Here is a 15,298-nt window from a genome sequence, read left to right as displayed (position 1 = left end):
GAGTGGTTAAGAAGGGTGGTTTCTGAGAAGCTCCCTGAAAAGTATCTTTTTAAGATACTTTTGGGCTGGGGATTTAGCTCAGCGGCATAAACGCCTGCCTTGCAAGCAGGCAGTTGTTAGTTTGATCCTTGGTACCGATAAAAAAGAAAAAGACAAACAAACAAACAAAAAAGATACTTTTGTCCTATTGGTTAGGAAGATGGCAAACAAGGCCAGGGTGACAGCGGCGAACTCCTTCAGGCAGTCTTGGAATTGCTCCTTGATTAGAAAAAGCACCAAAGCCTCTCTTTGCACCCTAAATGTGTGCAGTTGTTCAGATCCAGGAGGTGACGGGTTGTGCATGGTGCCATGAGACTCAGGTCAGCTGGGAGATGTTGACCTGACTCCCCAAAGGCAGCTCTCCACGCCTGAGGGGCAGCAGGGGGTACAGTTGTTGAAGGTCATGACTGACTTCCTGTTTGTACTCCTGTGGCCTCTGGGCTAATTTACCCCCCCCACCCCAACCCCACTCTTAATTAAAGGGAGAGGAGAGACGGAGAGTGGGAGACAGAGAAAATTTCTTTTATTTAAACTTTGGACCAAATCTGCATTCCTCTTTCCACAAACTCTGTCTCTGTAGCCAGAAAAACCAGTATCTAAACAAGCAAGTAATTATAGCGATTCATCATAAAACCTCTCAGCCCTCTGGCAATGCCCATGACTTGGTTTGCCTGCTCGGTACCCATCAGCACACTCCAAGCAAAAGCACTGTAGGAATTATATACTTTCACTTTGTGTATCAAGAGCAAAATGAATTCATTTTGCAGGATACTCCACACCCATTTTTTACAACCAAACCAAACCAAACTCCATCATGAAGTATAGGTTGAACATGGAGATAAGATTAATTACAGGTCATCAAGCCAAGTGGCAACTTGCATTGTCTATGCAGAGACTGTCTAAGGTTCTCAAAGCACTTACCAAGGATGACAGAATTAGTGTGCTCTGTGCCTCCCCAGGTAATAAGCATCACAGCCCCAGCCCTCTGACGCGGAGAAGCACTAATTCAACAGAGCCGCCCTCATGGAACTCACAGTACAAGGCCGAAATCTGGAAAGGGTGACAGAAGGCACAACAAGCAGCCAGCCTCAAGGAAGCAGAGGCTGGGATTCCTCTAAGAGTCACAGCACAGGCCCTGTGGTTAGGATTCCTGTGGACCTGATGCTTCAGCTGTAAAGTTTCCTGGAGCTTCTCTCAGTCTCCTCATGGGGATGTGGAGTTTGCTTGATTCTTCCTCTCAGGCTCTGCTGTGTCAGGTGGTGGCTTATGTTTTACCTGTAGGGGGACTGCCTGTGGGGAGATTTCTGAAGATGTGGTGTCACATCATTAGTCACATGGACCCCAGCTTGTCTTTAAGTAAAATAAAGAGACGTGGTCTGTAGAGGGTAGAGAAAATCTGTTTGCTTTGTGAACGTACAGGGTAGATCATGAACATCACTACCACGGCCATCTCCTTAGCCAAAGGCTTCCTTTGGGAGGAGAGGGGAAACAGTTTCATTTTGGAAAAAGGAATGAAATAGGATAAAGTCCTCAGAGCAAACTGCTAGAAGATTGGCTTTCTGTGATAGTTTCAGATCTTTCTAGAAGCTGGGCAGAGGTACATTGAATCCTTTAGACTTTCACACACAAGAACTGGATTCGACACAAGCAGACATGAACAGTCCTCCTTCCGTGAACACGCACAGTCAGGCCCAGAGAAGCCGCCTTCCTGAGATGTCTACAGTCCAGAACATTCTTTTCTGTCTGATAGGTCTGCAGCAGAATCCCAGATCCACCATTTCCTGGTTGTGTAACTTTGGGAGATCACTTAACCTCTCTGAGCCTCCATTTCCTCCTATTTAAAAAGCAGACTATTAAAATTCCTAAAGGCTGCTGTGGGACTTATATGTATAACAGGGGCTTAATTCATGTGTGTCTAGCACATGGAACACATCAGTAAATACATTTTACTACCACCACCATACACCGCCTATTTTGCTTCTACTTCACATCCCAGCCAGTGAAACTGAGGCCACAGGACTTGCAATGTAAGTGACTGATAGCCCACAGCGAGGGCCTCACTGGTTCAAGCTGTTCCTGGGGTACAAGGACCCCCTGGCTGTACTTCACTTAGCCCCTGGATGGCTCTGCTCCCAGAGTTTCTAATCCAAGAGATCTGTGGATGGCCAGGCATCTGCACAGTTAACAAGCTCCCTGGGTTAATCAGGTATCCTCCATGTCTCCCCTCTGCCTCCTCTGAGGCCTGCTTAAGCCTCTATCTGCCTCCTCTTACGGGCAGCCCACGCTGACCTCCCTCTGTGTGTGCAATTGTTTGTCATCCATCACTGGCTACCATACATCTTACATTTGCATTGTGTCCCCTGGAAGCAAGGCCATGATGTCCACCTGGCTCAGTGCACATGGCCTGCCAGGCAGTGCTCTCCGTCCTGGGGCAGGTCAAGTGCAGCCAGGTTTCCCACCTCCAGTCCCCAGGGTAACAGTGACCCCAGGGATGGCAGAGGAGGGCTGGCACACAGCGGATTTCAGTGGCTGCAGGCCTGGAAGAAACTGTCTGTCTAGGATTCAAGCAGAGCCCTGTCCCTCCTTTCTAACTTTGAAACGCGCAGTGGTAGTCACAGTCACAATGTTTATTTCTGAGCTGGGTATTTGGAATCTGAAATATATTAACTACCCACGGAAATAAATGTTAAAAAATGGAAACACCTCAAACCGAATCTGCAGAGCACAGCGTGATATACTACCTAAGTGGGGAGGGGAGCCCTGGGATCAAACCCATCCCTGACGATGGAGTGAGGCAGCAGGCACCAGCGATCTGAACCTTCTGGTTCTTAAGGGAAAAGTTAGGGCAAAAAGGACGAGAGACTCTTACAGTGATTCTGTGAAAGTATCCTTCAGGCCTTTGTGGGTGAGGGGTTGGTCTAGGGATCAAACCCATGTGGGTGCTACTTCTGAGCCACATGCTCTGCCCCCTTGTTAAACTTTTTGAGGCAGGGCCTCAGGAAGTTGCCCAGATGGAACTTAAAACTTGAGATCCTTCTACCTTAGCCTCCCAAAGTGCTGGAATTCCAGGCGAGCACCACCATTCTCCGCTTTTGTTGTTTGTTTTTTTGTTGTTTAGATCCTTAAAGACTTTTGGAAGTTGATGGCACAAATTCCTTATAAGTTGTGAAATTAAGTGAGCCACACTAACTTTTTGCAGAAACCGACGCAATATACTTAAACGTGGATAAGAACAAGAAAGAGACTTAGCAAACAAAATGAGCGATGTCTTAGGACTAGGAGTGTCACTTACACCTTCTTTTGCTTTGTGTGTGCTGCTGAGCGCTGAATCTAGGTCCTTGCACATGATAGGCAAGTGCTCCAGCGCTGAGCTGCACCACAGGACTGGCTCACAGCTCCTAACACCACTTTACTGATGCAATAATGCAATGTATGTATGAAGAGAAATCAAAATAAAACACATGGAAACATTTCCAAATACAGCTTTTCTTTTTCCTCCGTACAAGATTGCTTTTGTGTGAAACACAGAAGGTGTTTCAAGGTGTTCAAGATGCACAGAAGAATTCAAGAGAAGGAGAACAGGGATAGAGGAAAACCAGTCCCTGACATGCGCATTAAGAGAGGGTTTACCTGGGGCAGGGGGAAGGGAGGAGGGTGAGTGGCAAAGAACAGAGGGAAGGGAAATCGGGCCCACTTCTCAGAGTGGGGCAAGGGACAGAAAACGGAAGTAGGTGGGGAGGAGCTGGGTGCTAGAAGAGGGGCATTTCAGTGTCAGGGGGCACAGAGACCACACGTGGCCACCTCTTCAGCCTTGAGACTGCTATGATTTGGGTGTTGTTGGTGCCTATCTTCTTTGGTGGAGAAATCCTGAAAGGTGCTTTCTGGTGAGTTGCTCAGTGGAGGTGGGGCAGGCAGGGACTTGAGAGCTGCTTGCAAGTTTGCTCAAATGAGTCTTTCCTGGAGCTTAAAGAGGCCCGGGCAACTAAAAGCAGGATAAAGCCGGCATCTCTGCCCTCATTTTGCATCTGTCTCCTTTATTACTTTAAACTTTGGGTCAAATCCCTGCTCAGTTCTGAGAGTGAGCTAGGGAGTGTCTGTGTAAAGCCACGTTTATTAGCCTTAAATTTACCTAACCTATCTCATCCTCCTGCAAGATAGGGGAACCAAGATAAGAGTAACTAAAGTGTCCTCAAAATTTCAGGGACATTCAACTGCCAGCTTTTACAACCTACTGTTCCACAGCCCCTGGAGCAATGCCTAAATGTTTCTAGTCACTGCCCTAAACCTGTGGTCACCTTGGATTCCAGCAGGGCCTCTCTGCAAACAGAGCACCCCACGAAAGGATTACTCCCGAGCAGAAGCAGTCATCTCATGGGAGCCCCCAAACTGTTCCCTTGCAGAACCAGAACTGAGCTAATGGATCAACCAGACCCAGCCAGCCAGCAAACTAATAAAAACTGGCCTCTGGCCTTTTCCTGGAGTTCACACCCCTTCCCTGTTCTTTTGATTTTTTTGTTTGTTTGTTTTGTTTTTGTACAGAGGATCAAACTAATGACCTTGCTTGCGCTTGCCAGGTGGGCACTTACATCACTGAGCTAAATCCCCAGCCCTTCCTTGTTTTATTTTCCTTCCCAAGTAATGCTTTTACCTAAAAATTTGCGTTGTGCCTCACTTTTAATTGCTCTTATCACTGAGACAGATGTGCGTGCGTGGTGTTAGGTGTCATTAAAAATAAAAACTGTTCATCATTACACAGCATAGATGTAGCTCCCAGCTATGCATTCAGGAGAGGACAAGAAACACTCTGAGCCCTAGGAAAGCACAATGGCAAAAAGTAACTGCATTGGCCTCCAAGGACATCACTGAGACCACAGAGGGAAATGTGAGTGAGCCTGTATTCTGCAGTGGCTCCGCGTGGGTGATACTGCTCCCCGGTGCACGAAGGGGCTGCTGACCCTGGAGAAAGTCCTTGCTCTGACGAGATACACATGGAGGTGAAGAGTAAAGCAGCTGGCTGTCTGCAAACTCTCAGAGGTTCATCAGGAAAATACTATACACAGCTGTGCAAACTACATATTGCATCCATGACCTTATATACTACAAATATATCAAATTCTATGTTCCACATGCAAACATTAGACGTGTTATAGTGTAACCTTCAACATAAATGTGGCAAAAAGTTAACAACCAGTGAAAATGAGTAACTCCTCTGACTTCTCATTTGAAATTTCTTGAAAGAAAAAAATTGGTCAGAGAATTCCAGCCCTCAGGCCAGTTCTGGGAAATCTCCAGTCAACCCAAAATAGCTTATCTCTCCAGCTGCCAGGCTCTTCCCTGCTTCTTCCTCCCCAGGGCCTTTCCGCCGAAAGGAGGGAGAGAACCTAGTATTTTAAAGTCACCAAGCCTGTGACCAGCTTGAGGGGGTGGGAGAAAAGAACCTGGAGCGCAGGATGTGTGTGTTCTAGGGCTGGTGGTGATGTCCTGAGAGTCCGGGAAGTACATCCAGGTCAGCGAGGACCCCCATTCTGGTCTCTCAGTCCCTAATTCTAGGCCCTTTTTAAAAAAAATCAATTTATCTTATTGTATTCAGCAGGTCAGTAACAAAGGAAATAAGTGTTCTTTTTCTCTTTAACTATGCCCTGTAGGACCACATGAAAAACGCACTCTGACAAAGGCTCACAGACTGCCCTTCCAGCCTGCCATCACCCTGTCACCTGGGGCTCTTTCCTGAGGCCCCGAGAAGCCACTCTCCCAGGTGGCTGCTGGTCCTGTCATCACCCTTCACTCACTTGTACCCTCTCTACTTCAAGTAATGACATGAGCTAGACCTCAGCCTCCCGAGGGGCCTTCCCCTGCTATTTGTCCCTTGTCAGTCTCTGGAGACCCTGGGATGTTACCTCCATGTCTTTCTCCGGTTTTGCAGCCCAGAGCCTGCTGCTGTCTGTGGAGTTCCACCCAGTCGTGGAACAGAAGAGCCTCTGGCTTGAACACCCACTATCAAGTCTCGTTGGCCCAGGGTTGGATGGGAGCTGGGGAAAATACTTGCTCAGTTTAAAAGTGTGATGTTGACATTCAGTAAATGAGCATTTATCCTCCTAGTCACCAAGAGCTAAAAAGAGGAAGGCTGGAGGGAGTGTCCCGTGAAGAGAAGACCCACACTGCAGAATGTGAACTGAAGTCAGTGGGAAGGGCTCTGCCTACAAGGGGCTGCTCAGCCCATGGTGGGTCTTGTCCCCACCCTAGAAATGAAAGGCAATATGCTGCTCAGGTGTGATCAGTTATGCCAGGTGTCTTTTAAGGGCTGGTTTCATCTATTTTCCACCAAGGTTTCTCCTAGAAAGATGCCAGTTTACTTTCCTTCGGATGCTATTTTGCTCCCAGCAGCACAGAAACTGACTCCCCAAAAGAACATGGCAAGTTTGCAGATTTTTCCCAAGAAACCTGTGCTTAGGATGGTCTGCACACTTAGGCTGCACCACTGAACACCATGGGTCTCAGAGGAGTGTGGCTGGTCTGCAGCAGCTCAGGTCTGGTTAGGAGGAACAGCACCATCCAAATCTGTATGCCCTGGACTGTTTCCCCAGACCACACCCTGGGTGCCTTCCAGACAGCGTTAGGGGACCTGGAAACTCAGTCCCTGTTGATTGCATGCAGTTGAGATGTAGCACATGTCAGAGTGTGCAAAGCCTCTGCTTTGAGCGAAACCCCAGGAGGTCCCCTGGAAGACCCTGATTTGACAGCAGTATCCTGAGAAAAGTCCAAGCTCTTAGGCAATTTGGCACCATCAATATAATGCTTGTTTTCTTAAAGGAGAGAGAGGTTCAGGCCACAGTCAGAGAACAAATCGAAGGGGACTTGGATACCATGTAAAGCGTGTGTGCTGCTCCCTCCTCATTTGGAGCCGAAGATCATGAGACTGAGAGGAGCCAAAGGTTACTGGAATAACCAACTCCTGAGCTGCCTTCTCAAAAAAAAAAAAAATACTGCATGATTTTCCCTTTGTCCACCAAGGCATCTTTAAGAAAGGAGTCAAGTCATGATCATGTCCTGTTGATTCTATGAGCAAAATAAAACACATGTACGCTGGTCAGTCTTGTACCCAGGACTCTCAAATTGAACCACTTTAAAAGTATGAAAGAGAAGGAGCTGCCCTGGAAAGGTTTGATTTTTGGAATTACCTGTGTTGCTCTTTGGCAGGGATAGCCAGAGTGTTTCGCAAGCCTGCCATAGAACGAGCCCAACCCATACTCCTTATCCCCCTTCAGCCTCGTGTTCTCATTCCTCGGTCTCCCCGCCTATTTGTGAAACTCTTAAGACAAGCCTTTCCATGTTTCATCAAAAATGCTCAGATGACTCTAAACCACTCCCAAGTGGTTCTGAAATCTTGCTGATTCCAATAATACCTCAATATCACTTTGTCTCCTCCTTCCTACCTTTAGCACGTATATTTATTAAAGAGCCTGAAAGAAATGGGTTTGACTGTCTAGGCTGGAAAGCTTCTGGATGGGATACCATAGTATGGAGTCTTCCTCTCTCTCTTTCTCTCTCTCTGAACTTGAACAAGACTGAAACTACTTCAAAGCCCCAGACCTGATTGAGCAAGTCATTCTGGGTTTGGGTTTTTTCTTTTTCTTTTTCTTTTTCTACTTTATAATGAATCAGAAGTCCTCATGACACTCTGGTCCATCTAAGGCTTTCAAAGATACAACCAGCACCCTGGATATTCAAACCCATTTCTTTTTTGTGTAGCTCAGTGGTAGAGCATGTGTTTAGCATGTGTGAAGCCCTGAGTTCAATCCCTAGCATCACACACCCACATCCACACCCACACCACCCACACCCTTACACACACACACAGAGAAAGAGAGAGAGAGAGAGAGAGAGAGAGAGAGAGAGAGAGAGAGAGAGAGAGAGAGAAATTCTCAGGAGTTGCAGAGGAATCTGCTTCTCACCTGTGCAGGAATAGCCCCCAACACCCAGGGGTCTGTAGCAGAAAAAACGGAGCCTTCCAGCATCCATAGCACCATACAAAGCAAGCCACGTGGCAGCCGGAAGAAAGCTGTGGTTTTTCCCTCCACTCCTCCACACCCAGACACTAATGCTGTCCCTAGCCCCCTCCCTTTCCTTAAACACAAATCCCACTGTTGCCTTCTTAGACATTTTTCCTATGTAACAGAAGGCAAAACACATTAAATATTTGATCTCATCTTACTATGATGAGAGCTAGCAGGTTCATAAATAATCCATTGACCTGGTTCACTTTTCTGGACAAAATTGATCATAAAAATACATGCAAGCTTTTGTAACATCTGACTGGTAGAAATTCCATCCTTCTCAGGGTTGAATTCCTCCCAGCCGGAGTGGGAACGATTTAGCCTACAAAAGTAAAAGGAAATCTGCTCCTTAACTCCGGAGAGCTTTTCAAAACAAATTTGAACGCACACACTTTTCAAGCAACGGGATGGGCGTGCACACACTTCAGCCACCTACAAGAGCTCCCAGGAGTTGCCATAAATTCTGAATGGCCTGGGAGGGTCTGAGCGTCAGCTTTGCTAGCGAAACCACCCAAGCGCACCGAAACTCAGCTCACGTCGGTGCCACTCAAAGGTTTCCCTAGGTAGTTGGGCATCTGTGTCCACCAGGACCCTCCCTGCTCAAACGCGTAAAGCCATTTGCACGCGATGGCAGCGAAATGATGATCAAACGTAAAACATGGGTTGAAACGAAGGCAACTTTTCCCCCCGAAGTGCAGGACTGCACTTTGGCTTAAGACCGAGTCTTCCTCCTGGCCCAGCCCGGGCTTGCAGGGCACAAAGACGCCCCGAGACGCGGAGCCCTCACCTACCGGGCGGGAGCTCAGCTGTGCCACGGCTCCGCTGCGAGAGAGGGCGGCACCTGGAAAGAAGCGGGGTTACGGGATGGAGGAGCGGACCCACCTGCCGGACCGGGCGGGGGCGGCGCGACCCTGGCGCCCTCGCAGCCCGGGGCGCGCGCTGCTGTGCAGAGCCGGCGCCCGCGCGCACTATTTGTACTCCCGGCCCCTCACATGGTCTGATCTCTAGATAGCCGCCGCCAAAGAGCTCCTCAAGAATCTTTGCGTCACTTGGAGGCGAAGAAAGTTTGCTTCCCCGCCGTTGGGTGCAGGGGCGTCTCCTGGCGTGGGGGAGGGGCGGGACCCCCATAGTGGGGTGGTGACTCGCGCCTTGTGGGACTGCAGCGCAGCTCCAGATGCGCATTCCCTCCCCTACCAAACACACCCAGAAGTGGATTTCGGCTTCTGCTCCACCTCAGTTCCTCTGGACCACAGACTCCTGCCTGGCTTCTCAGCAGCCCTCCACCCTCCGTGGGTTTCTCCAACTCTGCGGCTGGGGCGTGAGCACGGCCGGAAGGACCTCGTCTAATTGTTCTCCGTCCCCTGAGCCTCCAGCAGCTGCACACAATGCGTGCAGAATGCGAGGAGGACGCGAGCCTCTCGTCCACCGGCCACCGCTCAAAGCGGATTCCAGCCGGAGAGCGCGAGCGCCGAGCTGCAGGCGCGCCGGTGCCCGCGGGGTTTGCTGAAGGACTGTGTCTGAGGGGTTTATAAAGGAGCCCATTGTCTACCACCATGTGCATAGGTTGCCTTGATTGTTTAAAACAATTATGCTTAGGGTGAATTTAATGTTTTTACACTGCCTTTTCACTAAAATCACATTTTACCCCCAAGAACTTGCTTTGGAGACGTCAGGCCTTGGCTGACCAGCCTACCTCTCCCCTGAGAGGTGAGGGGGTAAGTGGCTAAATCCAAGCCAGAAAGGAGGCAGCGCCGAGGAGTCTGCAGCTCCAGGAAGGCTGCAGCCCTTTTGCACCTAGGGGCGTCCAGCCCGGAAACTGCGCCCTGGCTGAGGCTCCCAACCCAGAAGGATCAGGATGAAGTTTTGGTGCCACCTAGGAGCCAGGGCTGGGACTGCAGGGAGCGCCGGGAGCGTTCCGCCCGCGGGGCCCTCGGCTGGTAATCCCGGGTGGGCGTGGGCATTTCCTGTTCTAGCCACGTCCCCGGGGAGTGGGCGGGGCAGGTCCGCACCCCACGGCTCCCCTTCGTATGGACATGGTCTGTAGCACCTTTCCTCTTCAGTGGATGTGTTGAATCCTGTGCCCATTAGGTCCGCGAAAATGTAAATGGCAGTTTTGAAGGACAGGGCAGACGGGAATCAAGGGGGCCGAGCTGTAGGGGCACTGGGGTTGGCAAAGGCTCTGGTCGCCACCCTGTTTCCCAGCCGTCTCAGTGTGACTTTAACACCGTTCCCAGTCTCATTCATTTGTTGCCCTCATTGCTCCGGCCTTTCTCTGCTCCTGCCTAGCTGCCCTGTGTCGCCTGGCACTGCTCTCCCCGAGGGACGCTGGGCATGGGATGGAGTCCCAGCACTGGGTGCAATCCTGGCTCAGCCCCTCTGATGTCTGTGTGGCCCCTTAACCGTGGCCTCTGGGACTTCCCTAGGGGGCCTTGTCTATGAGGTGGAATGGTGACCTTGGTGGTGTCCATCCTGCAGTGGGTAATGAGGGGTCTCCCACTGCACCCTTTCTCCCCTCATTTGGGACACTCAGGCCATGTTTTCCCTGGCTGTTGCTGGCCAAGAGGCCCTCAGAAGAGGACATCAGATTCACACACATCCCTGATAAGTCAGCAAAAATTTGAATCTTTTTTTTTTTTTTTTAGACTAGATCTTGCTATGCAGTGCAGGTTGGCCTTGAACTCACTATGTAGGCCTGGCTGGCCTCAAACTCATGGCAGTCCTCCTGCCTCAGCCTCCCAAGTGCTGGGATTACAGGTGTACTCCATCACACCTGGCTGAACCAGTGTTTTGGACAAGTGCTCCTCCTGCAGTGTGGGCATCAAGGATGCCCTAGCCCCAGCTGCCCCATCATCCCCTCACCATCAACAGACTGGTGTCTCTCCTGGCTGCACAACCTGACGCCCAGTGTTTCTGACCATACTTATGGTCCCACAGCCCCACTTTTCTCTTTTGTCAGCATTTCTAGCTGTCAAGACCCCAGATTCTGATGCTCTGTCCTGCAGCCTGCAGAGCATCGTTTTACCGTCCCTCCTTGTCCCAACTTAGGGTGGGTGTCCCTCAGGACATGGCTTCTCTCCTCCAAAGGCTCACGCGTGGAAAGCTTGATCCCCAGGATGCAGCAGTGTGCAGACACAGAGCCTTGGGAAGATGACTGGGTCACGAGGGCTCTAACTTCATGTCAACCTGGTGCAGAGCACGGCAGCTCCGCGGCAGGCTCTGCTCTCTGTCCCAAGCACCCTATGCTTGCGCCTGCGGACAGCACGGTGGCCACTGTGCAGGTGCAGCTCTTCCTGCTGGAGCCAGGTAAAGGGATCTGAGGGAAAGTGCCCTAAGGACTCCGCAGGAGGACCTTGCTGGGTTGGGGTTGGGGACAGAAGGGTCCCTGAATGATCAGGAAGGTGGCTTTTACTCTCACAGATGGTGCTATCAAAACCAGTGCCTGAGGGCTGGAAAGGCCACTAACTTGAGATCCTCCTGTGTCAAATTCCCAACTGGCAGGGTTACAGGCATGTGCTATGATGCTTAGCTAAAAGCAGCACCCTTTCAAATTATTTATGAAAGTGGGGAGGAGAAAGGAGAGGGAAAGCACATTCTAACGAATCCCAGGCTTCTCACAGAGCAGGGAAGAACTCTGACGATTCCTAGGGACCCAGCCCTACCTCATGGCCTACAGACTCCCAAGACAAGACTCACCGCCATGATTTGTTTATTTACTTAGTTCTGTTCACTTGAGAGAGAAGCAGGTGTTTCGTCTGTGTTACTTAGTCAGGGTGCTGTGGATCCAGAGGTGAAGTCAGTGCTCTGTTTGGAATCAGAACAAGAGACAGAACAGCTGAGAACTTGGGGCCTCCGCTCTCAGCACCCAAAGCCATTTCTCTCTCTGTCTCTGCCTCTGTCTTGGCAACTTCCGTTGTTATCCATCCAGGAGATTACAGAACAGTCTCTCTGGCTTCCCCCTTCCATGGACTTCATGCGCCTCTATCCCTGGGGAGTGTCCCCTCCTTCTCCTCTTGGGAAGCTGCTCCCCCTCACCCTTGATATCCGCACCCACTGTGGCCAGAAGTTAGCCTGAAACCAGTTGACGCCTCTCCTCCCTCTCTAGCTCCAAGCCTGTTCACAACTCTGTGGTGTGCGCTGAAAGTCATTTATCATCGGACAGATTCAGTTGGAGAACAAGACATTGTTTTAACCCCTGGAGGGCCTAGCACAATGCTAGATCTGTTGGAGAAGCTCATGAAAACAGATTTTTTTTTAAAGCTGCCATTTATTTAACATTGAAGGAGGAAATTATATGCATTGCCTTTTGTCCTTTCTCTACCATATGAGTTTTGTGCTATATTTTGCTGTGTTGGTTTTTTCTCTGGTAGTCATAGAAATTGAATCTCTCAGCCCTTTTAAAGTTATTATTATTGTTACTTTGAGACAGGCCTCATCAAGTTGCCAAGTTGCCCAAATTGGGCTAAGTGCAATCCTCCTGCCTCAGCCTACTGTATATGTTAATAAAAGTAAACTCATTTCCCTCTTTTTCAAGTTGTGAGTTTTTATATTGAACACATTTTGAAGTAGTGTTTCATTATATGCAGTATGGAAACTGAGGCTCAGAGACATTAGGTGACTTCCCAGGCTTACATGGCCTCCAAGTAGCAAGGTCAGTTTGACTGAGTTCACATCCCTGCTTCTTCCACTGGGCTAAGCTGTTTGAAACAGGAAGGGTTCAAACAGGGAAAAAGTGAAGTGGGTTTTATTGTTTTCTACTCCCTTCATGCCAGCTGCCTTTGTGGAATCCAGAGGTTTACGTTAAGCATTAAAATAGGAAGACCCACAAGGTACTTATCCGCCCTGAGACAGGTACAGGGCCGCACACTTCAGCTCTATGTATAAACTTCTAATTGATCATAGCTGTCGGAATGTAGGACACATCCCATCAGTCACCTCTTGGTATTTATTAGGAGCAGGGCACTGGGAATACACTGGCGGCAAGACAAACTTCCTGCCCTTGGAGAGCTGACAGGGAGTATTGACTGGGGGGAAAACAGACAATAAACATATAAATAAGTAAGATAATTTCAGAAAGCAGTTAGTGCTGTGAAAAAAAATAGACTCCAATAAGAGCACAGGGAGCGGCTGATGTGGAGGAGCTGCAGGGAGTGAGGAGAAGGGCTGGCTCCTGAGATGAGGGGGCATGAGCCGCAGCCCGCAGAGGAGAGCCGGGCGTGCAAAGACCTGGGGGAGAGCGCTAGGTGGAGCCAACAGTGGAGGCCAGACTGAGGTTGATGCGTTCTAGGGACAAAGTTGGGGACAGGCAGTGGGCCAGAGCAGAGGCCAGGAAGGGAAGCGGTTAGGTTGAGTCTGGAGAGGCGGGAGGGCGGGAGGCCACGTGTCCTTGCTAGTGAATTCACCTAAGCGGAATTTAAAGGCCTTGTGTTTTGAAGACATTCGAGCCGCAGCACCCATAGGTCCCTCCCTGCTTGGTGACATGGACACACGCTGGCATTTTATTTTATTTTTCAGTGCTGGGGATTGACCATGCTAGGCAAGTGCTTCCACTCTAAGTCCAGCACACTGGTCCTTCCCACCACGGACTCCCCCGGGGCAGCTGTCCCATCCGGCCACTTACAACAGTGAAGACCAACTGTCATGGGGTAGCCAGAGAGACGGCATAGAGACCAACTGTACTTCCGGGTGTGCTGCTGAGCCAGAGGTTTCAAGAGGAGAAGCAGTGAGATTTGTTTGTATCAAGCAAGAAGAGGATGGAGAGCTGCCCACCTCCACACCCTTGTCCACTTTGTCCCAAATACCTGCAGTGGGTAGGAGGTGGACACCCCTCCCTCCTTTTCTTCCTTTCCACCTGCAGTTCGAAAGGGAAGAAGAGAGTCTCGGGTAGTTATAGCCAGCTTTCAGCCCGTTAGGAGCACACCCTGAGGAGAAACTCATTCTCCGTGAGAAGAACAAAGGTTCAGAAAGTGTTGTCCTCGCAGGGACAGAACTCATCTGGGTTCAAAAAGTCTGACTTAACAAATGACCGGCCACAGAGCCACTGGCCGCTGTGCTCATGCCCAGCCCGCAGGAGGAGAGGGAATTCAAGTGCAAGTTAGCATTACGCTGCTCTCTGGGGATCAAAGCAAGCAGACGGCCACAAGCACATCTGGACGGGTGTGCCCTACCAGGCCTTGGCGTCTGGACCCACACTCACAGAGCCGAGACCTTCCAGACAGCTCATCGGCGTGGCCTTCTGCGGACACGGTCACTCAGTGATGGAGAGGACAATCCCACACCTTCTCGTCCCCTAGCCTGCCTGTCCCTCTGGGCCAGTTCTCCCAGTTAGGTCTCTGGCAAAGAGTTTAGCCTTTGCCCTTTATCCTCAGCAGAGAAGACACAGCCACCATTCTTTCTCTCCACTGGGTCCTGATTGTGTTTGAAAAATGGCTTTTATTAAGCATTTGGTTGTGAAGATTATCTTCCCAAATATAGCTAGATTTGGCTTATTACTTTTGTATCTACGTTTATGGATGAGATTTGCATATTTATTTTTTACTTTATGCCAGACTCATAAAATATTTTCATCTGTCATAAAATAGTCATTTGTTCCATCTTTTCTCTTGGGATAATCAAGGTTTCTCAGAGAAGACTTGGTATCTGCTAGGAGGACTCTGAGACTCCAGATGGCTGAGGGCTTTCAGAATGTAAACGCTCACTTACTGCCCTCCTGGTGTGTAGACCCTCACCTCTGTCCCTGACTTCCAACCTGGAAAGGGCTTTTCCTTCTCCATGGAGAAGGGGTTGATGGGCAGAGGAACAGCCCAGAGCAGCGAGGGATCTAATAGTCACTCAACCCTTCAACTGGGAGACCCACTCCCAGCAGTAAGTAACGCTCTCTGATGCGGTCACAGCTGACTTTTTTTATTTTTTATTTTTTGTCTTTTTGTGGTTTTTATCGGTACCAGGGATCGAACTCACGACTGCCTGCTTGCAAGGCAGGCGCTTATGCTGCTGAGCTAAACCCCCAGCCCCACAGCTGACTTTTAGAGGGTTATGCAATGTACATTGGTTTGTCTGCCACTGGGTTTATCACTGGCTCAGGATTCAACATTTTCAGCTCTGCTATATTTTTTAACACCCCATTTTCTCTCTAGCTTCAGATACTGCCGTTTTCTGCCTTCTTTCATGAGATATGCATTTATGCCTTCACTCTTGACAAAGCTTGA

At 49.7% G+C, this 15,298-nt stretch overlaps 1 protein-coding gene across 1 annotated transcript in view; it reads right to left on the bottom strand.

The window, feature by feature from the left end:
* The window catches only part of Slc6a4 (solute carrier family 6 member 4), a 33,551-nt gene extending 23,930 nt beyond the window's left edge, over positions 1 to 9,621 (bottom strand). Inside the window, exon 1 of the mRNA XM_063249520.1 lies at positions 8,976 to 9,621. Coding sequence (XP_063105590.1) covers positions 8,976 to 9,275 — 300 coding nt within the window. The 5' untranslated portion in view covers positions 9,276 to 9,621. The remainder of the gene's footprint in view (positions 1 to 8,975) is intronic.
* Positions 9,622 to 15,298: the final 5,677 nt, after the last annotated feature.

The sequence above is a fragment of the Cavia porcellus genome, unplaced genomic scaffold, assembly GCF_034190915.1.
Source record: "Cavia porcellus strain 051 isolate PalLab524CR breed Dunkin Hartley unplaced genomic scaffold, mCavPor4.1 scaffold_6, whole genome shotgun sequence".
NCBI lineage: Eukaryota > Metazoa > Chordata > Mammalia > Rodentia > Caviidae > Cavia > Cavia porcellus.
Note: the sequence above shows the minus strand (reverse complement) of the source record. Positions and strands in the feature narration are given on the sequence as shown.